At 49.8% G+C, this 25343-nt stretch overlaps 13 protein-coding genes across 13 annotated transcripts; 6 read left to right on the top strand and 7 right to left on the bottom strand.

Moving 5' to 3' along the window:
• Positions 1–2934: 2934 nt before the first annotated feature.
• BDR25DRAFT_232741 (HCP-like protein) lies at positions 2935–4411 on the bottom strand (the record flags this gene model as incomplete). Its single annotated transcript, XM_033685419.1, has 5 exons — positions 2935–3083; positions 3185–3534; positions 3620–3713; positions 3765–3804; positions 3857–4411. The coding sequence occupies 5 exons, from the start codon at positions 4409–4411 to the stop codon at positions 2935–2937; spliced, it is 1188 nt and encodes a 395-aa protein (XP_033544981.1).
• Positions 4412–4916: 505 nt separating this feature from the next.
• On the bottom strand, positions 4917–6412 carry BDR25DRAFT_305141 (uncharacterized protein). Its single transcript, XM_033690352.1, has 5 exons — positions 6238–6412; positions 5868–6179; positions 5153–5794; positions 5076–5089; positions 4917–5031 (listed from the first exon to the last, which is right to left on the bottom strand). The coding sequence occupies exons 1-3, from the start codon at positions 6326–6328 to the stop codon at positions 5190–5192; spliced, it is 1008 nt and encodes a 335-aa protein (XP_033544980.1). The 5' UTR covers positions 6329–6412; the 3' UTR covers positions 4917–5031; positions 5076–5089; positions 5153–5189.
• A 236-nt stretch (positions 6413–6648) lies between these two features.
• Positions 6649–8447, bottom strand: BDR25DRAFT_265765 (nucleolar complex protein-like protein). The gene is made up of 3 exons (XM_033686939.1): positions 7819–8447; positions 6880–7765; positions 6649–6820 (listed from the first exon to the last, which is right to left on the bottom strand). Exons 1-3 carry the CDS (start codon positions 8418–8420, stop codon positions 6686–6688), a joined length of 1623 nt encoding a protein of 540 aa, XP_033544979.1. The 5' UTR covers positions 8421–8447; the 3' UTR covers positions 6649–6685.
• A 113-nt stretch (positions 8448–8560) lies between these two features.
• Positions 8561–9639, top strand: BDR25DRAFT_265761 (ATP synthase subunit 4 mitochondrial precursor). The gene is made up of 4 exons (XM_033686938.1): positions 8561–8631; positions 8694–9148; positions 9217–9439; positions 9491–9639. The coding sequence occupies exons 1-4, from the start codon at positions 8601–8603 to the stop codon at positions 9511–9513; spliced, it is 732 nt and encodes a 243-aa protein (XP_033544978.1). The 5' UTR covers positions 8561–8600; the 3' UTR covers positions 9514–9639.
• A 2-nt stretch (positions 9640–9641) lies between these two features.
• Positions 9642–11194, bottom strand: BDR25DRAFT_290743 (uncharacterized protein). Its single transcript, XM_033688542.1, has 3 exons — positions 10657–11194; positions 10337–10608; positions 9642–10284 (listed from the first exon to the last, which is right to left on the bottom strand). The coding sequence occupies exons 1-3, from the start codon at positions 11118–11120 to the stop codon at positions 9746–9748; spliced, it is 1275 nt and encodes a 424-aa protein (XP_033544977.1). The 5' UTR covers positions 11121–11194; the 3' UTR covers positions 9642–9745.
• On the top strand, positions 11192–11915 carry BDR25DRAFT_357881 (uncharacterized protein; the record flags this gene model as incomplete). The annotated part of the gene is made up of 6 exons (XM_033695864.1): positions 11192–11209; positions 11287–11418; positions 11450–11492; positions 11554–11628; positions 11678–11802; positions 11826–11915. The coding sequence occupies 6 exons, from the start codon at positions 11192–11194 to the stop codon at positions 11913–11915; spliced, it is 483 nt and encodes a 160-aa protein (XP_033544976.1).
• BDR25DRAFT_265753 (uncharacterized protein) lies at positions 11885–13843 on the bottom strand. Its single transcript, XM_033686937.1, has 2 exons — positions 12373–13843; positions 11885–12324 (listed from the first exon to the last, which is right to left on the bottom strand). The coding sequence occupies exons 1-2, from the start codon at positions 13711–13713 to the stop codon at positions 11995–11997; spliced, it is 1671 nt and encodes a 556-aa protein (XP_033544975.1). The 5' UTR covers positions 13714–13843; the 3' UTR covers positions 11885–11994.
• Positions 13844–14210: 367 nt separating this feature from the next.
• BDR25DRAFT_57925 (uncharacterized protein) lies at positions 14211–14917 on the top strand. The gene is made up of 2 exons (XM_033698775.1): positions 14211–14680; positions 14744–14917. Exons 1-2 carry the CDS (start codon positions 14315–14317, stop codon positions 14849–14851), a joined length of 474 nt encoding a protein of 157 aa, XP_033544974.1. The 5' UTR covers positions 14211–14314; the 3' UTR covers positions 14852–14917.
• Positions 14865–16838, bottom strand: BDR25DRAFT_335526 (eukaryotic translation initiation factor 3 subunit D). Its single transcript, XM_033693021.1, has 3 exons — positions 16611–16838; positions 15316–16543; positions 14865–15265 (listed from the first exon to the last, which is right to left on the bottom strand). The coding sequence occupies exons 1-3, from the start codon at positions 16813–16815 to the stop codon at positions 14983–14985; spliced, it is 1716 nt and encodes a 571-aa protein (XP_033544973.1). The 5' UTR covers positions 16816–16838; the 3' UTR covers positions 14865–14982.
• Positions 16839–17064: 226 nt separating this feature from the next.
• On the top strand, positions 17065–18425 carry BDR25DRAFT_290734 (uncharacterized protein; the record flags this gene model as incomplete). The annotated part of the gene is made up of 2 exons (XM_033688541.1): positions 17065–17727; positions 17785–18425. The coding sequence occupies 2 exons, from the start codon at positions 17065–17067 to the stop codon at positions 18316–18318; spliced, it is 1197 nt and encodes a 398-aa protein (XP_033544972.1). The 3' UTR covers positions 18319–18425.
• A 156-nt stretch (positions 18426–18581) lies between these two features.
• BDR25DRAFT_290732 (Phosphodiest-domain-containing protein) lies at positions 18582–20932 on the top strand. Its single transcript, XM_033688540.1, has 3 exons — positions 18582–19105; positions 19155–20418; positions 20470–20932. The coding sequence occupies exons 1-3, from the start codon at positions 18686–18688 to the stop codon at positions 20883–20885; spliced, it is 2100 nt and encodes a 699-aa protein (XP_033544971.1). The 5' UTR covers positions 18582–18685; the 3' UTR covers positions 20886–20932.
• A 604-nt stretch (positions 20933–21536) lies between these two features.
• Positions 21537–23257, top strand: BDR25DRAFT_290730 (acid protease). The gene is made up of 3 exons (XM_033688539.1): positions 21537–22254; positions 22440–22833; positions 22890–23257. The coding sequence occupies exons 1-3, from the start codon at positions 21658–21660 to the stop codon at positions 23225–23227; spliced, it is 1329 nt and encodes a 442-aa protein (XP_033544970.1). The 5' UTR covers positions 21537–21657; the 3' UTR covers positions 23228–23257.
• Positions 23258–24009: 752 nt separating this feature from the next.
• Positions 24010–25263, bottom strand: BDR25DRAFT_290727 (ribosome biogenesis protein NSA2). The gene is made up of 5 exons (XM_033688538.1): positions 25173–25263; positions 24759–25119; positions 24598–24693; positions 24389–24538; positions 24010–24333 (listed from the first exon to the last, which is right to left on the bottom strand). Exons 1-5 carry the CDS (start codon positions 25220–25222, stop codon positions 24205–24207), a joined length of 786 nt encoding a protein of 261 aa, XP_033544969.1. The 5' UTR covers positions 25223–25263; the 3' UTR covers positions 24010–24204.
• Positions 25264–25343: the final 80 nt, after the last annotated feature.

Below are 25343 nucleotides of genomic sequence, written 5' to 3'. Positions count from 1 at the left end.
TTACGATTGCGGTATGTTTTGCGCGCGCTTTGCGGCTTCGGATGGGAGATTCCTCCAGCCTGTAACTGGACCCGACGTCCTCGTTTACTGAATTGAGATACCAGAGTTCGAAGTGATTGGACATTCGGCGTTCGGGTGAGGAGGAAGACTGTATCTAGGCTGTCATAGGCTCTACACTATTTCTATAATGATCGCTGGATTTCTCATTTATCTTGCCATTGACCTCCAATGCTTTGCTGACCCGTGTCGCCACCACTGTACCGATCCCCTGGTCGAGCCTTCCGTGACTTCTGGACTCCGTGAATGTCGCCGTCGTTCTCACACTATCCCCTTGAATCCCACGCTGGTTCCGAAGAACGCTGCGAATCAGTACGTAGAACGAAAGGCTTGGACTTTGAAGGTCCGCGAAAGCCGCCTCGGTGTAGCTCGCTCCCGTCTTCGAGGTTTGGCATTCACAAAATCAATCCACACAATCCACACAAACGCTCGCTTTAACTTCACAGTCTCCACCACAGACACACCCCACGCCCTCCTGCATTTACCCCAGAATTCTCCCAATTCCAGATCCCGCAACAGAAATACCCCTCTGCCATGCATTCACCTGAGCTTGAACTTTCCAGTCACGCTCGCTAGAGGTACTCTCCACAGCACGACTTGACGCACGACTGATGCGCATCCTTCCCCTTCAAGCCTCCATGCCCGCCCCCACGCAAGCCCGCAGGTCGCAGGTAGTGGGATCGTAGCTCGAGCAACTCGCAGACTGCCAGCCAGCATCTGCAAGGAGGGGAGGAGGAGGAGGAGCAGACAAGACTAACTGCACTGCATCCATGTCTCACGACATCGACACACCCTCCACTTCCACCTCCACTTCCATCTCCACATGAAAACGCACATTACATTAACCCACGCACGTACGTACCCCAGGCATTATTTTCTCCGCTCCGCATTTTTCCGTATTTCGGGATACCGAGTCCATGTAGTCTCATCTCATCTGATGCGGCAAGCCTTCCCCTCTCACCTCTCACGCTTCTCACCCACCCATGGTGCGACCCAAATGCACTCCTCACCATCAATTAACACCAGCTCCGGCACTCACTATCAGACAACTGAAAGTAGCCCATCAAGCCACGAAGATATGATGGCATGGTCGTACGAGTCACGCTCGTCATCTCAGCACTACTCAGCCCTAAGAACAAATCCTGAGAAACAACTGAAACAAGTGTGATATGAATGCACGGGAACAAAGAAGCTAGCACTAGCGGACCATCTCCGCTCCGGTTGTACCGATGAGGAGGATTGCCCGAGCATGAGCGAGAAATCAGACTCAGCCGGGGCTTGGAATTCCCCCAGATCCAAGCATTGCCATGGGTTAAGTTTAGCAATATTGTGCAGAATCGAACCAAATCCCGAATCATTGACCCATTCACCGGTTCCTGATACAAGTCGGAAGGATGGCAGGGGGAGGCACAAAGGTGAAGTGAACATTTTGGATTACGGGCATAGCACAAGACCAAAAACTTCCGAACGTTTCAGCGATAATTAATGCGAGATTCACGCTTCCTTCTCAAATCCGACAAAGAGCGAAAGACTGAGGCAATAGTAATTAAGACCTCGTCACCATCGCTAACGCACCCCAACGTAAATCCTGTTGTGCCACCCTCACACGACGGTGAAAATCCAGATCAAAAAAAAAACAAGCGAGGCGCCCCATTAATCTTTCCCCAGTTTCCTTATCTAGAAAGCATTGTCCGAGGGCCTGACATGCGCCAAAGATTCTAGATGACCATGTCCGCGCCACCTCAACGGGGCAACAAGGAAATCAAATTCCCCCGCAAAGGGAAGGAACAAGAGCGTTGTTGCGCCATTGCTGTCAAACATACCCGCAAAGAAGCAACGAAAAGAATTCACCCGTTCCCCCCCCTGCGACAAGCCCATCCCATGCTCCCCTCCCTCCATGATCCATCCCCCATGACCTAGAATAGGTCACAGGCTGGAGCGGGGGATCTTCGTGGTTTGCTTCTTTTGGCTGAAAACTTTATTTCGGGTTGTACTTTTCCTTCCAGATCCTGCAGGAAGAAAGGAAAGAGGCACAAGTTAGCACGTGCAGGTTTGAAAAGCGAGAGCGAACGGAGAAGATGAAAGAACCAAAAGGGTTGGGCACTATCGTCGCCGTTTGTTGTCGTCAGGTCCGTCTCTTTCCCCCACCCTCCTCCTCTTGCTCTCCATGATCTGTGTGCTTCAATAAAAGCCATCATGCAATCGATCAACCAATCTGCATCAAAAAATCCAATATGACTCTTTCATCGAAAGTGGGCCATGTCAATTGTCCCGCCAACAACTCCCGCCATCACCGTTCAGCTCCGTCATCGGCATCCACACACTGTGATTCCGCTTATTGAATCCGGAACCGAGACCAGCAACAGCACGCCACGTGTATGTACAAAAAGACGTACCCTTCCTGCTGCCAAGTGTCCCAGTCTGCCGGATACGGAAGAAAGCGAATGGCGTGCCAGGGCGGAATGACAGGAGTGTGGCAGGCAAGAGTCTGGTGGATCGAGTGTTGTGATGGTGGTGGGGGAGCGGGCAGCAGTGACAGGCCCTGCTGCGGCGAGGCCCGTTCAGTCCGCACTGGCTAAGCGAGGGTTGCATGAGATGGAGCGCTGCGAACCAATCGACGCACCTTGGCAGATGTGCATTGAAACCTGTTGGCATGGGCTGAGAATAAGTGACATTTTGAATGCTGGGCGCCTCGTTGCAACTGGTGATGGCTTGGCTGGTGTTGTTGATGGATGGAACGGGATGGAGGTGCCTGCGGATAACGTGACGTTGATGATGCGTGTGCCTTGGACCATATGCTTGTGCCGGCTGGGCCATGACAATAATCGACGAATAGTGGCCGAGAATAGTAAAAGAAAGAGATAGCGAAAATGGAACTTACCATGTATTGCCTAATGTCTTACTCCCCTTCTCCTCAGCGAGGCGTAGGAACTGAGCCGCTTTGAACTGTGAGGCGTAGCATTCCATCGTCAGCCGCGTTAAAAACATTGATGCCCAAGAGATGAGGCTGTGGAGGATTCTGCTGTCTCAGAAATGCTCCGCGTGATGATCGTACAGCTGCACCTCAACACCGTTCGTGACACTTGAACGTAGTGCCTGCAAGACCGGTGAAGAAATATTCCAGTACCAAAATGGAAATATAGCAACACGTGAAGAAATGGTTGACTAACCTTATCCTTTTTACACCCAAATCCTTCCAGGTAGCACCACGCAACCTCATTCATAGCGTCAGTGTCGCCCAGATTGGCTGCCGTTTCGTAGTACTGCTTTGCGGCCACAGCGTCCTTCTTGATGCCCCAACCATTCCGGAAGCAGTTCGCCAGCTCGTACATTGCAAGAACTAGCTCCCCTTTGGCTGCTCCACCTTTCTTCATGCCGGCCCCAAGTGCGAGTGACTCGACTTCTGCGCTGTTGGAGGCGGCATATGATAGGTACGTAATGGCTAACTCGACATTTGGTTCGCAGCCCCAGCCGTGTCTGTTGGACCGTCAAACACGCAGGCCATATATGGAGCGGGATTGGGGATTTCATAATCAGCACGGGATCAAAGAATGGGACTCACCGGAGAGCAAGACCATACAGGACCTGACTCAAAGCGTTGTTCGGGCCATTCGGATCGGCCAATTTCCCAAACATAGCTGTTGAAGCCTCTAGATCTGGATATCTAATCAGTACTCACATCTTGAGATGCTATTTGATCAACATACTGCCAGATTCATGCAGCCGGATCGCTTCCTGAATGTTATCCTACGCTCGGCTTAGCCCCGATTTCCAACTTCTCCTAAGTGTATAGACGTACGTCACCAACAACATTGCTCACGCTAACGCTCCTGCTTCTTCTACCGTTTCCTTCTATAGGATTGCTCGTCTCATAATTTGGCGTTGTACTGCCACTCTTATTTAAGCTATTCCCTTTCGCGAGTAGTGTCGCCCTCTTCTCCCATTTCGCCTCGTCGTCCTCGGTCCTCGCAACGCCATCTCCCAAATCTGGAAGATTCTCAGGAACATTCACCGAGCTCGAAGACCTCGCGCGACCGAGATGTAGCCGTTCTGAAAGCCTGTGTTCCCCTTTAGCCCGGTTGTCTTCGCTGCCAGAATTGCCCTGCGAGGAGGCATTGCTATGCCTTCTAAATCTTCCCAGTCTCTTCTGAGGTTCTGGAGATAACAAGGGCTGGTCTCGTGTGGGGTCGCCCGGGAAACTAGGGGGTGTGATGACTTCTTGGGTCGTGGTGGTCGTACGCATAAACGTGAACTCTGGAACGTCCGGGGATAATGTTGGCCTCGTCGGGGCAGATTGTATAGGACCCTCCTCTCTAACTTTATCCTTTTTCTTCAAAAGATCTTTCAAAGGCATGGTGTTGGCAATCGGTTGGGCGCGTCGCGGGTGCGTACACTGGGCAAGGGTGGCTGAAGCAGGATTGTTGAATGACGGTGTTCAACGAACAGATACTAGTAATGCTACCAGATCTTGAGGTTGGCTTTGTATCTTCTTAGGCTTCTTGCAGAAGAAAATATAGGCATTGAGGCAGACTGACGGGAGCGAACTGTCAAATAGTAGGGCAGCATCGATGGGTGACGAGCCAAGCACCGCCATTTACTCAGCCTCCGTCTCCTGTCAGCAAAACAAGATACTTAATGCGAACAATCATGAGCTGAGCCACGCCGGCCTGAACTTCACAAACTCAATTCACTGCATTAATTGACACGGCAGGCATTTTTAATATTCTTGATTTTTTTTTTAATTGTACATTATTTCTCATATGGGAATCTTTCCTCGAAGCAAAGACTGGTTCTCTCAATAAAAGAACGCCATCCGAAGTGCAGAAAGGAAAACAAGTAGACCAAACCTGGAGAGGTGAGGAAATTAGATTGCGACAAGAACTGTGGGGCCTGGATGTCGCTGATTTCACTGGAAACAGGTGAGACACAAAGCATCTACCTTGGGTATCTTCCATCCACCGGGAACGCCGAAATCTGAAGCTGTTAAATGAGAAGACGGAGTGTAGGAAAATACCTACACTAGAAGTAGATGCTTTGAAAGAAAGGGGGTAGTTAGAGAGGAGTATCAACTAAGGTAGGGATAAGGGAGTCCTACCTCTTCGAAGGGCTAAGGAGGTTGAGGTCACGAAAGTTTAGGCCTCAAATGGAACAAAGTCCGCCTGGTGAGAGAGGGTTCCAGGCTCGCTTTGTGCACCCTCTATGCCGTTGTTTGAGTCGTCACCCAGGTCTATGTCGCAATTGGCATTCACCACGCATTGTTCGGTACCATCCTCCGCGCTTTCGTTACCATCGAGTTTCTCTGGGGCACTCGAGGTTGGTGGTGATCCTGCTTCAGAAGTGGAGTGACTCCCTGCGGCCTTTCGCAATCGTCCGGCGTGCATTACATGAGGGAAGGGACAACCCTCTACCTCACAAGAACCCTTGTTCGTGAAGTCGGGGCATTCGAATGCATGTCGTTCAGCACAAGCACCGCCTTTTTCACAGTAGCCTCGGCGCGCAAAAGCCTCACAGACTGGGGCAGCCGGATTGACGTTCACGTGGGCGTAACGACAGTTCTCTTTGGTGCAACGATGCTCTAGGAAATGAGTACAGGTTGGCGAGCGGTGTGGTGATGGGGCATGCGATAATGGGCAGGCGTCGCCGTAGACACAGTTATCTTTGTATAGATAACGCTTGCAAATCGCTGTCTTTTCGGGATCGTGGGCGTGTGGACAACGTGGGCCCTTCTTACAAACACCTATTTTCGTTAACAGTGCAACAGGGTTGACCTTGTGAGGTCTTGATAGCAAAAGACAATGTGAGTTTGATACCTGTTGCCGTGAACGCAGCGCATGGCTCTGCGCTCTTCTCCACCTCTTCTTGCTCAGTCTGCGCGGTCTGGTTATTAGTACATTTTCCAGGACTCTTCAGAGTAATATCGAGCCGGGAAGGCGGTGGTGGTGTTTTTGGCGGGTTGAACGATACCGATCGATTAGAGAAGCGCTGCGCAGATGCGTAAGGGTGATACCCGTAATACCCTCGGCCGCCTCGTCCCCTACCACCACGTCCTCGCCCAGCGCGATAAGAACCGCACGCAGCTTCTTCTTGTTGCTGTTGCTGAAGGCGAAGGCGCGCGTTAAAGCCTTTTAAGAGCTCCCATTAGTATAGACTAGAGTGGAACCGTTGGGAAGGTTCACTCACTGGACCATTCTGCGATAATGGCCGCTCTCTCCTCGGCTGGGATGGCCTTCATTTCCTCTTCAGTGAGGAAGCGTCGTGGAGGGCGAAGCATGTTGGTTACTGTTTGTCTGCACACAAGTTAGTGTCCGCCGACGTTCCACTACTAGTTTTCTAAACAGTTTGTGGTGACGCGAAGAGGAGAAGAGGAGAATAAGTGAGTGAGAATGGTGGGGCGTTCTTTGTCCACAGAAGAGTGCCAAGACGCTAGGGGAAATGATTATCCGCCTACTTGTGCCATGCTCCCAAGAGAGTCGTTCATAGATAAGCAAAACAAGGGCTTCGGGGATCTTAGGCTAGAGTAGCAGCTCAGCATCACTGGAGCATCCTTGGTCTCATGGGACTTCATCCAGTCGGCATCGATAGCCTATGTGTGAGGAGGCGTATTCTACCTATATTCTCTTTTCTAATTTCATTGAATCACCTGAGACATGAGCTCCCCAAGAGGACCCAAATTTCCTTCCTCTGCACTGAAGATATGCTTGGGAATCTTGTAATCAACCACCGGCTCCTTCTTAAGCTCTCGAGATAGTTCGGCATCGAGGAGCTAGGGACAGAGTTAGTCACAGTCCAACCATAGGTAATTATGGTAATGTTAGTCCTTACCACATTGTACGAATGATCTAGAAAGTCCTCTAGATTGTAAGAACGCTTTGTAAATTGCTCCGAGATGATTTTCGCCAGGGTTGCAACATTTGGATGATAATGTGATTGTAATGTCTCGATCTCCCACAGACTACTCTCTATGGCTTCAGTGAGCATTGGATCTTGCTCGCTCATGTCGAATGGATCATCCATTCCCTCCTCCTCGAGCTCTTGTTTGATGTCTCCGTCGCGAATCTCTCGGTGGATCATAAAGGTACACGTAGGGTGACATTTGAACATGTTGTATATCCAAGGTACCACTACGATGATGCCTGCTGGGGGACCGTTTAGAGCAAGTCGTGCGAGCCGCTTGATAAAACTAGCGACAAGAGCAGCAGGCAAATGGGTCGAAGACATGAATGTGTCTAATAGTCGGAAGAAGCGTGATCTATGTTTCGAATGCAGGATGGTGTCATCGAGTAAAGAGTAGAGCTTTTGGTAGAAGGATGGGTAGTCGAGATTCCTTTCGGATATGAGGTAGTAAAGTCCTGACAATGCAAGTAATGAGGTCGCTCCGCCAATGTCATAAGAATCGGCTAAAAAATCCATCAGCAGTTCGGGTTGCCGAAACCACGGTGCAATCTGGTGGGAGAAGACCCGGAGAACCGTCTTCCGTTGTTCTTTATTATGACCGGATTGGAAAGCAGCGAGCCATGCAGTCTGGGCTTGAGATTTGTGGCTTGCCAGAGAATACATGGGGTTTGTTGATTGGGTAGGAGCACCCATGTAGAAGTTATCCAGATCGGCCTTCGACTGGGGGACATTATCCAGCATCATCAGCAGTGACAGAGCGTTGGCAGACGCGAACTTGTAAGTAGATTCTTCAAGCCCAGATTCAAGGAAGGTCCTAGGATTATTAGAATCAGTTTTGTGGTCGACGAAAGACAGTGAAGTACGTACTTTATCGTCTGGAAAGTATAGAATCGAACATCATCAAATTGCTTGAAATACTTCTCAGCAAACTCGTCGCGAGTAGGATCATTCTCAGGAAGCAGGAGTATGGACTCCACTGTTCTAGAAAGTGGCCCCTGTTTCCAGTTGTAATCGTTTTGTGTCTTGGACTCCTCTTTGACCAGGCGCATTAGGAGAGTCAGGGCTAAGGATTGCTTGAATGCAGTCCCACTCCGGAGATAATACCCTAGTAATAGCATGTCTAGATATTCCCGGTATCTCTCCTTCAACCATTGCACAATGACCACATCTGACTGTGACATCCCCTTGCTCTTCACCAAATCTCCCATAGAAATTAGTCGCGAGAAAATTCGGCATAATGCGACAGCGGCTAGAGTCGCGGTCTCAGGTTCCGAATCTTCTTGCTTCGCAGATTGAATCAATGCTGCGATATTGTTGAAGTGCCGGCGTGAATCGAGAATCTGCGATTCGAGTCGCAAAATAGTTGCTTGACGGCTGTCTTCGTCGACGGGGGACTTTCGTGTGGTCTTGGACTTGGCTGATCTACGTTCCTCCTTCGTTGGATCTCTTTTTCTCTTAGTGCCTGCCATGCGAGCAGTACCAGAGCCAGACCTGGGAGATGTGTATGTCGAGGTGAAATTAGAGGGTTTTACTCAAAAAATGTTAGAGGCGGTAGAACCTCGGCAAGCGTGCCTGGGCGCCGAAAGCTCCTTCATTTCCTCAACACCAACACCATCAGCCTTCAAACCTCCCCACTCTCATCCTCAGCAATGGCCTCCCGTCTCGCAAGGAGCGCGGTCGGTAAGTACATGTCCTTTAACTCTGTCTCAGATGCCATTGACCCGTGTGCTCAATCGCAATAGGCGCCGCCCGCCTCCGACCAACTCTTCCATTCCGAACCCTCCCAGCCATCACGGCCCAGATCGCCCCGGCCCGCTACAACTCCAATGTCCCCGCCGAGGACCCCAAGAAGAAAGCGCAATCCATCTTGGACTCGATACCCGGGAATAGCTTCGTGTCCAAGGCGGCTGTACTCTCCGCCGGAGCGGGTATATCGGTTGCGGCAATTAGCAATGAGATCTACGTGGTCAACGAGGAGTCCATCGTGGCCATCAGTTTATTGACCATCTTCTGGGCTGTCGCTCACTATGCCGGACCTGCCTGGTCGGATTATGCGCAGACCCAGGTCGACAAGATCAAAGGCATTCTGAACGCTGCTCGGGCTGATCACACTGCAGCCGTAAAGCAACGGATTGAGAGTGTCCAGGATCTCGGAGGCGTTATCGACATCACCAAGACTCTCTTCGAGGTTTCAAAGGTGCGGTGCCCGTGTTCTGTCGATGGCGACTATATCCGTTGGGCCGATTATTGCTAACATTGAACTAGGAAACCGCCCAGCTAGAGGCTCAGGCATACGAGCTGGAGCAGAAGACTTCCATCGCGCACGAGGCGAAAGCCGTCTTGGATTCGTGGGTGCGCTACGAGGGGCAAGTCAAACAGAGGCAGCAGCGAGAGCTGGCTGAGTCCATTATTGCCAAGATCGAGAAGGAGCTCGAAAACCCGAGGGTTCTCAAGCAAATTCTTGACCAAAGTGTTGCCGACGTTGAGAGTAGGCTTTCCCGAATATGAGAAGCCGTTCATCGATACTAACATATTCCAGGGATCGTTTCACAAAAGGCATAATTGACCGCAGACATCTCTTTCCCTCGTCAATCCACTGTTAAATACATCTGTGCAATAGTCAATCTGGTTCAATAGATTATCCTTGAGCTTTGGGCATTGGCCCAAGAATAAATGTGCGTCTTGATTATCTTGCCTCGTGTTCTCGCCCACGTTTTCAGTGCTTCAGCTCACTCTGCTGAGCTTCTCGCGAATGCTATAACTAAATCAGGTACACAAAACTCACTCCGTCTTCCTAATCCCTAGGAGTACCACCATTTCTGTACATCCAGAGCCGAGAGAAATCCCTCACCCGACTCCGGGGAGCTCCAGTATCTACAGGACTCTGCATGTCCTCTATCCTTGGGCTACCGTTTCCATTGCCTCCATTGATAAGTGTCCGGATCCAAGTCTCCCTTGCCATATCGTTGCCGTTGAAATTGACCTCCTGGTCCATAAATTTGTTATTTTCGAGTACTCGACTATCTGTGTCCAAAGGAAACATACGATTCAGGTAATGCTGGTTCAGAAGATGACCCATGCCTGAACATATGAAAACGCGGCCCATATACCTGTTTCGGAGATGAGTGAAGCTCAACACACCCCACCGAGCCACGAATTCAGAGTCATGAGCATAATGCTCGATATGGCGAACGGCTTTGTCAATACCACTTGTACTTGACGATTTCTGTGATGCGGCAGCCATAGAGGCAGAGGTTCGGTGTGGGTTGTTAAAATGGTTTGCTGCACAGCCGAATGTATAGATCTCTAGCTTGTGGATAATGTCGTGTGGGACTGTTTTCGTCATCAGCAATCGCAAAGATTTATGTGGAAGAAGGCTACTGACGTTCACACAGCAACCAGTCTAATATCAGCCCTCCTTCGATACCGCCTTGGCTATGAAGAATCAGGATGACTTTGTTATTTTTCTCGTCAAGAAGGCATGATTTTATCAACTGGTACGCATTCCGGATATCTACGGTTGCGTAACAAAAATTACGTTCGATGATACATTGAACGAGATCGAAGACGATACCCCAAGTACGATTGTGGACTCCTACCACAGGGCGGCGAAATGTCAGGGCAAGGCGGTTGAGGTTTCCTCGGAGCCAATGCTTTCTGTACTATATCAGTACATTCACACTGTAGTACGATAGCTGCACTCACCCAACCGATACTCCGTTCAGGTAGATCCAACATTCATCTCCATGTTTCAGGGCGTCATCACCCAGATTGACAGTGGACATCAGGGAATTCTCGCCGCCATTCGCACCATTTAAAATCCAGTAAGTGGCCAGGACAACCGCCATCACTGCGGCGATATACAGGATACCCATCCATAGGGGAAACAAAATGAGGAATGGGAGCGAGATCAGGAAAGCGGATTGAAAGACGATCAAGAATGCATGTACAGCGAGACATATCATGTTCCTGAGGGAATAGAGACACAGTTCATCGAGCTCTCCACATGGCCAGTGGTTCCAAGGGTGTAGAACACCGATGACAGACCAAGCGTTCTTGACGAAGAGTAGGATGTCAAACCAACAGAGTAGAAATGGATTGCCTGTATATGGGATGGGAGACTCGGAGAATTGACCCTTCTGCGAGGGTAGGAGTTCGATGTTGGGCATATTAGGAAGATCTATTATGAAATTTATGAGGAACGATTCTTTATATCAAAAGAGCAAGCAGCAGAGGAACGATGCCATTCGAATGTGGAGTCACAGGGACTGGCCTCTAAGTTTATATTTAACGCCCCATGGCTTCTGACCTGTGCAGAATTCAGCCTCTTAACAGGCAGCCAACACAGAGTCCAAAGGGCTGAACACGGGCGTATCTATACAACGCCTTTTACCGCTCCGAGGCCCCTTCATTCTCGGCGACACCGCAACTAGTCCTAAGGACCTAGAACGCCAACTTTTGCTGGATGTCAACCTCTTATGAGGTGGTGAGATGACAGAGATCTACAAGCTGGCATCTTGGGCGGTTGGCCTTGGGGCTGAGTCTGTGGTTACACAAGACGAAGATATTTCTTTTCTTGTGCACGGATGCCGATGTTTCCAGCGGGCGGTGAGATCTTGCGAATAAGCTTTCCGGAGGCTGAGTTCCAAGGCCTGAAGTTGAATTCGCTTTCTTCATGTGAACATCTTAGGTTTTGTCCTTGTCCATGCTCTTGTGATTTGGGGAGGCTTCTCTGGAAGAGAGAAGTTGGTCCTTGTGTGGCGCTACTCCAAAATAGGGTCATGTGGCACGAACGACGGCAGAGCCATGCGAACATCCGTTCTTAAAATGGAGATTGATTGGCAAACCTTTGTTCTCGTGAACCACGTGACGAGGTCTGCAACCTCTCTTCCGCCTATATTCGCACGTCGGGCTCAACAAAACAGGACGCTATGAATTCGCCAACGGTGCTGCAACAACTCTGATCTGAGACAAGAAAAGAAACTCCCTCCAAGCCGCCAAGATGCTACTTTTGTTCGGCTCCTTCGAAAGATATCAACGATTTCAGAGCCTGGGCCTCTCTCCTACCTCAAGGAGTGATCTGATCTTTTCGGCCCATGCTTCCGCAGCTTCTTCGCTGATCGCATTGCCATCATACGAGACACTGAAGCTAACAGTTCCGTCATGATCTGTCGAACTCCCAACCAGAAACTCATTCTCTCTTGCTCTCACGCACATTTTCAAACTTCTAAAATCTGCCGCAAAGTCCTTCCCTCTCACAGCTCCAACATCACTCAGGCCGTACAAACCTGGCCTGAAGAAGCTTGCCGTGGAGCCGACAGAACTGACCCCACATGTAGCTCCAAATTGGCCAATGTTTGCGGGGTATGAGCCCTGGGGATTGATTCCAGTCTTGCGATGAGTTGGAAGTTTCGCCTCCACGCGTTCAATCTGAAAGAGATATCCGTTTGCCAGTAACCGGCCAGGGGAATATGGTTCCAGGCTGATGTTGACTTCCGCGGATTTCAGTCGCTTCTGATACACTCTCAATTGTCGGTTAGCTTGACTAGCTATCAGCCTAAATCGACTTTCCATTGGGAAGGATGAGGGGAGGAACGGCAAGACAATTCCATCGCTGAATGATAACATGCACGAGTCTGCTGGTGCGGTATATCCAAAGAAAGTTCGGGGGTTTAGCGGGAATGATGCGGAGAAGGGACGGCGTTCGGCGTTGGAGGTGCTTGGGTGAAGGCGTTCCTCCATTTCCATCATGGAAATTCCGGCCAGTGCGAAGCAGCCTGCACCGACGCTAACGTTAATAGAGCGGCATATGTCGATGAGGCGTTGAGAAGCGGGTTTAGAGAGAGAGGTGACGCAATGAAAAGAATTCATTGGGGGCTTGTGGTCGGCAGAGTAGTCGAATACTTTGGAGAAGGTCGGTGGAAAAGATACAGCCTCTAAAAGCCTCTCCTCTCGTCGAAGCGGATTAATAAAGGTCCGCGGAAGCGTTTTCCGAACATGTCTCAAGACTCTCAGGACCGCCCAGAACCATCTCTGTCTTGCCTTGTTCCCCGAAATTGGCGGATACAGATCCTCTTGAGCGGGCGGAAGCCGCGATGCAATGTTCTCTGCGGACCTGAAGAACTTGATTTCTCGTTCAGTCTCCGCGGCTGGCATGTTAAGGATGTGGAAGAAGTGTCTGAACCAGTTATATGCGGACAAGCCATCAGATATTTGGTGCGCCATGACGACTAGGAAACGACATAGGAAGTTGCCATTTGGAAGAGGATCGAGGGGAAGAACGTGTAGACGTGACAGGCATAGTGAAGGGTCAATGATACGACCAACGTTCAAGCTATGCCGGTGTAGTTCATAGGCATCCACGGATGGGTAAGAGTCCTCGACCCAGACTATTGACCGGAGAGCCTCCTCTACAACATCCTCTTGACTACCGTGAAGCTCTACTACGAAGTTCCTTCGACCAGTCTCTTTATCTTCATAGACTTTGCTCTGGAGCATAACATGTTGGAGACGCAGGTTAGCCCAAGCCAGAGCAATTCTTCGGCGGTAGTCTTCCTTGGAGAGGGAATGACGAATCTCGAGCGCAAGGAGCGCGTTCATGTCTGCTCGACCTCCATATTCGACTCCATCAGTATCGAAAGACCACTCCACTAGTCCTAGGGGCCGTTGATACACTTTCTTTCCATTGAGAGTAGTTGTATGCCATGCATGGTATTTATTTGCATACCTAGCAATCCAGGATTCCCGCTCTTTTGGCGTCATCCTAAGGTTTTTTGACGATCTAAATTCGAAGGATGGGAGGAAGATACAACGCCAAATTTAGCCTTTAGAATTAAGAATACCTATATAACTCTAAAACGGAATCAAACATGCTTTCAGCATTGAAATGGAATATTAAAGGTTCGTCCTTAGTGAGAGGTGACGAGAAAAAATGAGTCTCGTATCTTGTAAACGACGAAAGGTGGGCTAGGCTACTGGTGGGGTAGTTACATACGAGTCAAAGAGTTTGACTACGCAGATCTTTAGAAACCATGACAGCCTTCAAATACACGTTTCTCATAACCCAAATACCTTGCTTCGTGCCACCCCTTCAGGATTTACTAGTCACCATCTTTGCCTCATCCCCACGAGAATCTTCAAGTTCTTGTCCATGATCAGGAGGCTACGGTCTTGGCTCTGAAAATCAAATCCTTACCCTAGTCACTATGGGAACAAACCATAGTATCCGGCAACAACAACTACATAAATTCCACCAGAAGCCTAGCCCTATGTTTGAACTTGTCAATTTTTAGCAGTCACTCCTAGCTCTTCTATAATCTTCACCCAATTGCCCTAATTTCGATCCCACCTCTCTAATCCCAGAATGCCCCGCACCCTCTACCTCGTAACCTATCCCGGCGGCTTCTCCAACATCAGCCACGGCAAAGTGCCCGCTCACTGGGCTCTCTTCATACCCTCTCTCACTAATTCACGAATCGGAAAGACCTTCGACGCAGTTGGGACTCCCTTTTCTGGGTACGGCCTGCGCTTCCGGCGAAACTACAATCTGGATGACGAACCTAGAAAGTTCGAACTAGTGCCCATCGTGGATGTGGAAGATAATTTAGTAGTAGACACGCCGGGAGATGGGATGATGAGTGAGGATGTAGAGCCGAAGGATAGACTAGAGATGGAAGCGAAGAGGGTAGATCCTCCAGGGTGCAGTCCGAGGCCGTTGGATCCTTTTGGAGTGAGTAGGCAGACATGGAATCAAGTGCGAAAAAACTTGTATAGAATCTAATTTGTATACCAGGGTCGGAATTGCCAGTCGTGGCTACATGACTACATTACATGGCTTGTTGATAGGAACCTGGCCAACAAGTCTGCACTGGAGGCACTTGCCAACGCTCCGAAGCTTTGAAAGGATATGAATTGGTCTTCAGTCATATTGTCTTTTCTTTAGTCATGCTTGAGCATGGCGAGTGATACTCGCTGTCTATCGGATTATCAATCTACCAAACCAATCTCGTGTTGCGATTCTCCTTCGTCAGTTTACTCCTCACCATCCTCTTCCGCCACTGCACTCTCTTCAACATCCTCCTCGAAGGTATTATCCGGTACCGAGTACAGTCTAAGCACAGGTTTGTTCGGATCCTTCACCAGGACGTACTTGCCCTCATCCATCTTGAGACACATATCAACGATGGTGCGGACAATGCCCCAGCCATTGTTGAGGTTCAGAGCCATCTGGTTGGCAAAGTCACGCGGCTTGTTTGTGAGGACGCCAAGAATGACATGGTCGTTGTTGTTCTTGGGGTTTGTTCGAGAGACGAATCTACCAAATATTAGATGTTTGCGTGCATATGGCAGAGGTTAAGCGCATACCCTAGCTTCATGGTGTCCGCCTTTGCCAGAATGCTCTGAACTGCCCACCTAGCCAACTTGCAGCTGTTGTTCTTCATCTCAGTAGCGAGGACAGCACCCCTTTGACTTGCCAATTTTGTTCGCCAATCCAAAGCACCACCGCTGCCCTGTGCCTTATTGTCGAATTCGTTAAGAGCCTTGATCGTCATGTATTGATCTTCGCCATTGATGTTGTTCTTTACAACTGCATCAAGCTCGGTTCGGACGATCAAGTTGAGTGGCTCTTCGTCTCGCTCTAATGAAAGATCGAAACGGCGGTACCTGTACGCTTTTGAGGCTGGCGGATCTGTCTCTACTTCCTCGTTGTAGAATGGATGCTCGTGGGGCATGCTGAGCTTTGATGTCTGCGACTCGAGGACGACCTGCAGGGGGAAGACGTTGTTGATGTGGGTAGCCTCCAGCATGAGGGCACCAGGACTATTCATAGAATCCTTGTTGCCCTCTGAGATCTCTAGAGGGGCATCCGTTGCATTCTCGTTCACCGTAACCATATCCAGATTGGAGCTGTCTCGCTTGTCAATGAAGACTTTGTTCCCTCGCCGTGTTATGACCAAATCCCACGAGTAGACAGACTTCGTGGCGCACATCAGCATGGACAAGATGTTGTCGGTGGCAAATATCGTTGCCTCATCCTTCTCCGCCAGCTCTTGCATAATAGGATCGCTCGATGTGGTGACGTTGTAGGCTGCCCGTTCCAGGACATTGAGTTTCCGCTCAGATGTTTTGGCGCCAGGTTGCTTGTCGTAACTTCGGTCGTAGTAGAACAAGAATCCATAGCTGTCGATATCCTCGCCTTCGCCAGTGTCGAGGTTTAGCTTCGCCAGACGAGCGAAATCAATCTCCTCCAGGACAGACCAATCCGGCTTGACTTGGACGGATGCATCACGGTTGCGCTGGGGTTTGTCGTCCCTCCATCCGAACCGCCGCCCCCCTCTGCCGCCTCGCCCACCACGGTTGTCGTACTGCTGTCCGCGACCGCCACCAACCCGCTGGAAGGTGCCCCGCCCACCTCGCTGCGCCTGTCCACCCCGCTGTCCCCGACCACGGAAGACGGTACCGCCTCCCCTGCCAAATCCCCGGCCTCTAGCGGAAGTTCGAGTATTGTCTACAACGGAGAAAGTCGCCTCTTCTTCGGCGGCTTGGATAGCGAAGGGGTTGGTCGCTTGGTTTGCGCCATAGACTTGCTGATCTGCGTGGTCGTGGTCAGTTGCGCAAAACAGGGAGGCAAACGAGAAGAAAAAGAAGCAGATATGTACCTCTGTAGTTACGCCCGAACTGCTGGCGTCCCCCCCTATCCCGATCTTTGCCCTCGGTCCAGTCTGCCATGCGGCCGAGTTTGTCTGCTTTCGAGTATGGCTGGAAGGGCACGCCGTCCAGCATCGTCTCGGTCGAGGCCGGAGGGCCCCAGCCATCATTGCTGGGCAACGCCGACACAAGATCCAGAAGAGACGCGGGCGCCATGGTGTCGTTGTAGTAGGTTGTGGTGTCGCCGTGCAATATCGATCTTCAAGTGCGCGGGAAAATCTTGGCGTGTCGGGAGATCCCGAGCCCCGCAACCCACGAGTGAAGGCGTTCTGTGACCTCTCGCCTCCTCCCTTCGCATCACAGTCCCCTTGCGGCTTTGGGCATTGCTACGAGTAGAACTATATGTGCTCAGATGCAATACAATGGCCGTTTTACTCTGCTTACCATTAGGTAGACTGGACAAAAATGGACGAGATACTGGTGCACATTTCTGCACCAGCAACGCGTCAGGACGATGACTTGTATCGCTCCTTGATCGATGCTTATTTCGACTTTGAACCCTGTGAGCTCGTTGGATGTGGGCGTCACGAGCGCGGCGACGACCCCGGAGGGCTCGTGAACCCCCCCCTCACCACTAGCGATGAATCATACGGCAGTCTCCCTTCCCATATGTCGTCTGGAAGGGACTCCAAAGGCTCTAATCAACGACATCAATTCTCCTTCAACCCGAACGAAGATTCGATTCTACCTAGGAGTAGACTCGAGCAGTTGGAACGGCTTCACGCCAAATGGAAAAGACAGAACGATCCAGGGCTAAGTGCCATCTCCGCACCTCCATCGCCTACCGGGATTCCTACTTCTAGGAACAAGAGTAGTTCTTTCATTGAGGACTCACAGCTGGCGGCCCACGCTATCGAAAGCCAGATATACGATGGAGGTTCAATCACCTCCGAAGATACATCGGAAGACGAAACGCATTCGTCGTTTCCTGTCAAGACTGTTACCTCGCTTCGCCCTTCCCTGCCAAAGTCCCCGACTACGTTGTTTGGTCGAGACCGGGACCCGGCACACCCAAGCCTAAAGACAGCCTCTCTAGATTTGCCAACTACATCAAGGGTTGAGAGCGATGTTCAACAGAGCCCTACCATCCCTACCAGCGCTTATGATTCTGTAAACCCATTTCAGAACAACGCCCATGCCTCAATCGGCGGTACTTTGGATGGCACAGCGCCAACTAGGTGCCTGGAATTTCGCACTTTACCTTTCGAAGCATTCCCCCCAGCGCCAAAGGTATCTGTGGAATGTCCGGTCTCGTTACCATCACAAGTCACAAAATACCTAGAGGCAATAAAGCAACAAAACCCAAGACGCTTCAAGCCATCGAAAACATTGCGGCCAGTGGACAATGACGAGCGTGGGTACTGGCTAGTTGAGTGCGTAAGTTGGCCCCTGAAGATACAATATGACTTCTGGTCATCTCTGTGTGATCACGTTCGTAGCGGCAGGTTTGGCTGGGGCGTGACTCTCCACCGAGAACTACCAGGAGCCACAAGCAAGGTCCAACAGATGCCAGTGGGACTCGGACAGGCTCGACTTTATTGCTGGGGCGAAGTCGTTGAACACATGTGGCTTTATCTCTGGCTGTGTAGCAAGGGAATGGTCTCTGGCTCAGGTTCAAGATGGCTCGACGCGGAGGATACCGTGGTGATCGTGGGATAATACTAAGCAGGGAGCACCAAAGGCGGAGACTTTGAATACTTACGCTCATCCTTGAAATGGAGCCGGTCTATTGCCGCGATTTACTAGCTGCGATGGTCAAACTGTTTCTTCCACATTCCAAAGTCCATTATTCAATAATAAAATAGGCTGAAACGTGTGAATGTGAAAATCCCTCCCCAAAGTGATTGGTGAAGATCCGGCTTATAATGTGCACAAGCAAGGAGTTGGGGTTTTGCTGAAACCACGGATGCCAAGACAATGCAGTTGCTGATGAGGCGGTTACCTCACCTTGCAAACGAATACTAGCCACGCCTCCCACACTCTTTCTAACTGGCAATGTAAGCAGTTATTCGATTCTTCTCGTGCTATGCCCAAGATGCCGAACGAAGAAGCCAGCACAATCACTGGGTCAGATACATACAGCACGGATGAGCGGACCCTCTACGACCACGCCGACGATGACGGCTACAGCCACGGCAGACCCTCCACGGAGCTCTCAGAGCCCGGACACGATATACTAGAGTCGGAAGATGAAAGGGAAAGGTTACTGACGAAGAATGAGGGGATAGCAGGCATATTCAGTAAGAAAGGTGTCAAGATTGGGAAAAGGGAGCCAACGAAGCCTGACGGCGACTCCAATCAACGTGGCAAGAAAGGCCGCAATGGCGAAGCGAGTGCGCTCATGTATGAAATGGAAGAAGGTGTTGGGGTGTCAGATCAAAGCCTGTCGAGAGGCTCGTCGGAATCCGATGAGCAGAGGTTGTCAGCAACAATAGTACAGAGAAAGGCATGTCCGATTAGCATCACCATGCGAACTCGTCTAACAAGATACATAGGCACGCCGAACACGTATATGGCGCAGGATCATCATATATGTCTGCATTATGGTGCTCTTCCTAGTCCTCTTTTTCGTTGCGTACCGAGTCTCCAAACCCTCCCACCCCACGGCTGCGGCGCTGATGTTATCCAATGGAACTTCTCTCTTCGCCCCTACGACTATCCTAATATCTCTCGATGGCTTCCGCGCCGACTTCCTTTACCGTGGTCTCACACCCACTCTGAATCGGTTCATCCAGAACGGAATATCACCCAAGTATATGTTGCCCAGCTTTCCGAGCGTTACCTTCCCGAATCATTACACCATGGCCACCGGTTTATATCCCGAGGCTCATGGGATAGTCGGGAACACATTTTGGGATCCGTCTCTTAATAAAGAGTTTTATTATACGGAGCCAGAGAAGAGCTTGCAGCCCTTCTGGTGGGGAGGTGAACCTCTTTGGGTAACTGCAGAGAGGCAGAACGTCCGAGCTGCGGTACATATGTGGCCTGGATCTGAAGCACATATCAGCCACATAGAGCCTGCATACGTGGACAAGTATAACGGCTCAGAGGTATTGCCTTTGAAAGTCGATCGTATCCTAGGTCTCCTCGACCTGCCCGGACCATTAGATACGCCCACTAGACTAGACCAACCACGACCTCAGTTAATTGCCGCTTACGTACCCAATGTCGATGGAGATGGGCACAAATATGGCCCAAATAGCACTGAAATACGACAAACCATCAGAAACGCCGACGCTATGCTTGAATCTATCCTCCATGGCCTTCAAGAGCGCAATTTAACTGAGATTGTCAACGTAGTCGTCGTATCAGACCATGGCATGGCCACGACGGATGTTTCAAGGCTCATTCAACTGGAAGATCTCATTGATCCTAACGACTTGGAGCATATTGATGGTTGGCCCCTTTACGGACTGAGACCTAAACGGCCCGAGGATCTCGACCGCTTACACCAGCAACTTATCGACAAGGCGAAGAGAAATCCCAATATTGAAGTATACCTCCGGGACAAGGATATGCCCAAGCGATATCACTTCTCCAACAATGAACGCATCGCGCCACTCTGGATTGTTCCAAAGACAGGATGGGCCATTGTTACCAAGGATGAATTTGATGTTGAGAAGGGAAGAGAGAATGGAGACGTATATCATCCACGCGGCCTCCATGGCTACGATCATGAGCACCCGCTCATGAGAGCCATCTTCGTCGCGAGAGGGCCTGCTTTCCCTCATGAGGCCAACAGTCGCGTTGAACCGTTCCGTAAGTCATTTAACATATCCTGTCATTTCATACCTCTAATAGACTCCCCAGAAAATATCGAACTCTACAACATTATCTGTGACACAATTGGAATCGAGCCAATGCCAAACAACGGAACGCTTCGCCTACCTCTAAAGCCAGTAGGTCTACATACGGATCCGGAAACGCCTCCCAACGTAACACCGGCAGATCCAGTAGAAACATCAAGCATTTTAGCTTCCACTGTCCTTACCTCGTTTGCAAGCCTGGCAACGTCAGCCTCAGGGCTTGATGACCCTATGTCTTCTTTTCTGCAAATACCCCCAGTCACAACCCCAACTACAAGCGCACCACCAGCATCATCAAGCACTTCAGAATCGTGGTGGGAATGGCTCACTCATAAAGCCGATAACGTGGAAGACTGGGTAGAAGAGTTCTTAAATTCTCATATGCCTGGGAAAGGTGATCCAAAGAGCACACCATCTTAGTACTATAAAAACGGGATAGAAGGCTTTCTTGCATGGTTGGATTGGAGTAGGTTGGTTAATAAGATACCCTTTCATTCCATCGTTACTTTGCGCCAAAAGTCTGTCACCTTTTATTCTTTTTTGCCTCGAGGTTTGCAGAAGGGGCTTTGCCAATCCCTTGCAGTGATAATCAAACCCACATCGGTTCACATACTCATGGTCCATAACACAAGCTTTCGGCAGTTGATTTAGTGGGCCAGTAGTCGACCAAATGCCATCTAAAGCCTTCTCCGCATCTCGGTCTTACACAAATGTTGGAATCCTCGAGCCCGTGTCTGTCGGAAGCATCGTTGAAACTCCAATAGCCTCGAGCGGCAGGCCTGTGGTATGTCCGCTTAGATTGCGTGTTTAGGCTAATTACCTGACTTAGGGACGCCACGAAAATCCTATCTACAGTGCAGACGCACGAGTGTGCTACTCTGCAGTTATGAATGTTAATATAAATGACATCAAATTTGCGGAACTTTTAGACTCTAAAGCGTTGGAGGATGTGAGCTCGAAGGACAGTCGATCTGCCATTCACACCATTTCATACCTAGATGCCAAGGCAGAGCACTGTTGTGCCCCGATATGGATTCAGCTTCTGGGTATTGTGCACGATGATAGGGAACTCACCTACCTTCATACCATATAAAAGCACAATCAATCACTATGGGTGCGCTTCGATCTTGTTGCATGCGGCCACGACTTCGGCACCTTCTGGACAGCTAGATTGCGGAAACACTCAAGGATTATGTGGCAGCATCTCTATCTCGTTTCCCTTGCTACTTGGGTCACAGCCTTGCCGACCCAGAGCTCTTCCTCCTCCGGCAGCATCCACCTCACAAGTCGACGCCGTGCCATAGTCTCTGAATCCGGACGCGTCCTTCCAGAAGTCCTCACAGTCTTCAATAACACACTCAAGAAGTACAACGTTGGAAGCTACATAGCTCCATACCCTGGTCTCGATGGCACACTGTCAAGACGGCAATCACCAGTCCCGCTCGTGGACCAATGCGCCAATGGTGGAAACGATCTTTTGTACTACGGACCGATTAAGATCAGGGATAAAACGTTTACGATTGACTTCGATACTGGGTCCGCAGATTTTTTTGTGCCGGGTTCGGCTTGCGGAACCCAGCAGGGCTGTGCGGGATCTTCGAAGTACGATGGCGCAGGGAGAGACCTAGGGAATACAACGTCTGTTACCTACGGCTCAGGAGCCGTTACAGGGAAGAACTATCTCGACACAGTTACAGTAGGAAACTTAACTGCGACAGATACAAATGTGATTGCATTGTTGCAAGCGAAAGGGTTCAGTAATTCACAGTCGGATGGGTTGATGGGGATGGTATGTGTATCACCTTTCCTAAACCATGCAGGTGTGCAAGACGGAGAGTTGACGACAAAAGTACTCGTTTCAACTGCCGCTTCTAACGGGGTGGCATAGTGAATCCCTCTTTCAGCCCTCGTTTAGGGCTGAGGTGGTGCTCCGTCATAGGAGAAAACGTTTTTTGAGGCTGACAACAAGAGCAGGCTTTCTCGAAATTAGCAAATGCAAAGCAACCGACATTCGTCGAGAGACTGATCGCGGAGAACAAGATTTCATCAAAGGAATTTTGCTTCTATCTTGGCCGCTGCTCGGATAACAGCGGTTCCACGTCTGAGATGACCATCGGTGGACGGAATCCCTCCAAATTCACCGGAACATTTACCACAGTGCCACTCAAGAAGCAAGATTACTGGCGTGTTGCCATTGATGGCGTCAAGGCGGGAGATATACCCGTCGCTATTCCAGGAGATGCGATTATCGACACTGGAACCACGGCTGTTGTCGCCTCACCTGCGTACGCAGTTCCGATTAATGAAGCTATAGGAGGAATCCCAGTTCCTCTTGGATCAACAGGGTCGTTGGAGTTGATTGCCTATGGTGCGATCTTCTTTCCGTAGCTCTCATCCTCCTAGATCCCAAACTAACAACACCAGCCATTCCATGCGACTCCAAAACCCAAATCGCGCTCACATTTGCGGGTCAAGACCTTGTCATGAACAGCAAAGACATGACCATCGGCACCATTGACATATCTTTCGCTACCCTTCTCAATCATGCGCCTCTCATCTCCCGGGTGAAAGCCGCGGAAGCTAACCCTTCGGCTGTGTTGTGTCTGAGCAGTATTCTGCAAGCGGATGTAGGTGTGACAATGAATCCACCCGTAGCGAACTTTAATATAATTGGGGACAGCTTCTTGAAGAATTGGTACAGTTGTTTTAGTTATAATGGTGCGTCGGGGCAGCCAGGGGTGTTGTTTGCTAAGAGCATTTGAGTTAGAGAGTGTATAATGAGGGAGATAAATGGTTTATTGGCATGGGCTAGCTTCTAGGACGGGGATTAAACTTTATATAAAAGAGTCTAAATATTTGCTCAATATCTATCTTTTAGTTTCAAGGGAAGAAATCTAATAGTTGTGATTATGGCTTCAGTTGGTATGTAAGGTCGTGTTATATACTCAGAGGGTCAGCAAATCAACCACATACGGCCATAGCACAAGCAAAAGCAAAACATAATTTCCCGTTCGATCAATTGTACTTAAGTCTTGTAGCGGCCTGTTAGTAGTTGGGTGGGTGACCACCAGCGAATCTAGGCTGTCGTATGTCTTCGAATTTATTTTATTTTATTTTAAATTTTTTGGGTTGTAGCGGTGAGGTTGCTGTCTGGTGGGGTGAAATTGAAGAAACTAACTTATGGGCATCTTGCTCGCCTCTATAATTCGTAAATCACCCTTAAAAGCAAATTTTAATAAAGCATCTCGAGTATATAAGAACTTTCAAACTTGTAGAGAGCTAACAAGTTAAAGTAATTTGGTACCTTAAGAAAATTAGGCCATGAAAGCGTGGATGTATCATGCACATCAAGATATCAGTAAACACTTCGGTTGCATGCAGTGAATATACACAAGCTGTTAGAGAGAGTGAAGCGTATAAAAGAGGGAAAGCGTTGCAATCCCAATGATGGGAACCGTGAAGGTTCACTTCAAAGCCGCACGCAGTGCCTTCCCAGCTTCTCCACAGATTCTAGCGTTTTGCTATGATTATTTGTGAACCTATTCTTCTTTAGTGAATCTATATTGGTATCCCTTTTTTGTTACTTGATTAGCCACAGAATGTTTCGCTCTAGCCGAGTATGCTCATCATTTTGAGCTCCCATTAAAATCTCTCCCAATTTCCCCCATAATGCCTGGCATCCTCCCAAGTGCCGAACGCCATCCCAAATGCGTAGCTTTGTGCCGTCACCGTCCACGATCTAAACTAGCAGAACTGCGTTGAGGCAGCCGTCATTCTCCGGGTTATTCGTGATCTGCGCGTATCTACCCCAAACAACTTTACCACCCGCTGTGACGAGGCCCAGCTCACTGACATTGACTTCGATGATCTGTGCTCCCAGTTAGCGGCATTATCCTTTGACCGCGAAGTGTGAGTACGCTTACCGTTCCCCGGGTTAATACACCCAACTGCGTGTACATCGGATTCTGAGGATTTTTCTTGACACTGATGATGGGTAATTGAACCGTGACATTGAGTTCAGGATGTGTGACATTAGCCTTCTTGTATCGCAGTCCCATAGGCCTAATAAAGCGCTACAATGTAAATTAGTTCGGTTCTGCCAAAAAATATGGACAGGAGCTCTTCGCAATACCTCATATTTGACCGGCCGTCTTGTAAATCCAGGTCCTACGAACGTAGGTTTCGTTATCATTCGTTTCCAGCTCTTCTTATGCGTCTTCTTGCCAGTCTAAATATACCAGTCAGCAAGCTCCACTTCCTCCCCTCCCTTCCCTCCAACCGACCGAAGCTCACCTTCACGACCGAAAACATCTCCTCCTCGCTTATACCCTTCACTTTCGGCAACGGCACACTAAATCTCGCCGCCTTCTCATTCCTCTTCTGCTTGATCGCACTACTCAGCGCCTTCGCATTCTTCTCATTACTCCGATCCAGCAAATACTGCGGCAGTGCCGTCGAGCTCTCCTCTGCGGGCTCGCTCGATTTTAGATTTCGTTCTTCGTGCGCCCGGATTTGCTTCTTCATCTGGATCTTTTCTTTCCGGCGTTTCTCGGCGTACATCTTTGCGCGCAGACCCCGCAGGTTTTGCGCTTTATTAGAGGCATCGTGGCCTTCACGGGCGAGGCGCTTGCGTTTTCGCTCCTCGTAGTCGAAGCTGCGAGATGGGTTAGGTGAAGGTTGGGGATTGGGGAGGGGAGGACAAAGTACCGCTTGCCATGCTGCTTTTGCCAGCGCTCGATGTACTCGTTCTGAGGCATTTTGACGCTGTTTTACGCAGAGTCGTTAATATCGGAGTTGCTTGCCCGCTACAGAAAGTTCAGTGAGAGCAATTCGAAATCTTGGCACGCTAATCTTAACGTAACTAACTAATTTCGGCTT

The sequence above is a fragment of the Lindgomyces ingoldianus genome (genome assembly GCF_010093535.1).
Source record: "Lindgomyces ingoldianus strain ATCC 200398 unplaced genomic scaffold BDR25scaffold_26, whole genome shotgun sequence".
NCBI lineage: Eukaryota > Fungi > Ascomycota > Dothideomycetes > Pleosporales > Lindgomycetaceae > Lindgomyces > Lindgomyces ingoldianus.
This window is presented reverse-complemented; position numbering and strand designations above follow the sequence as displayed.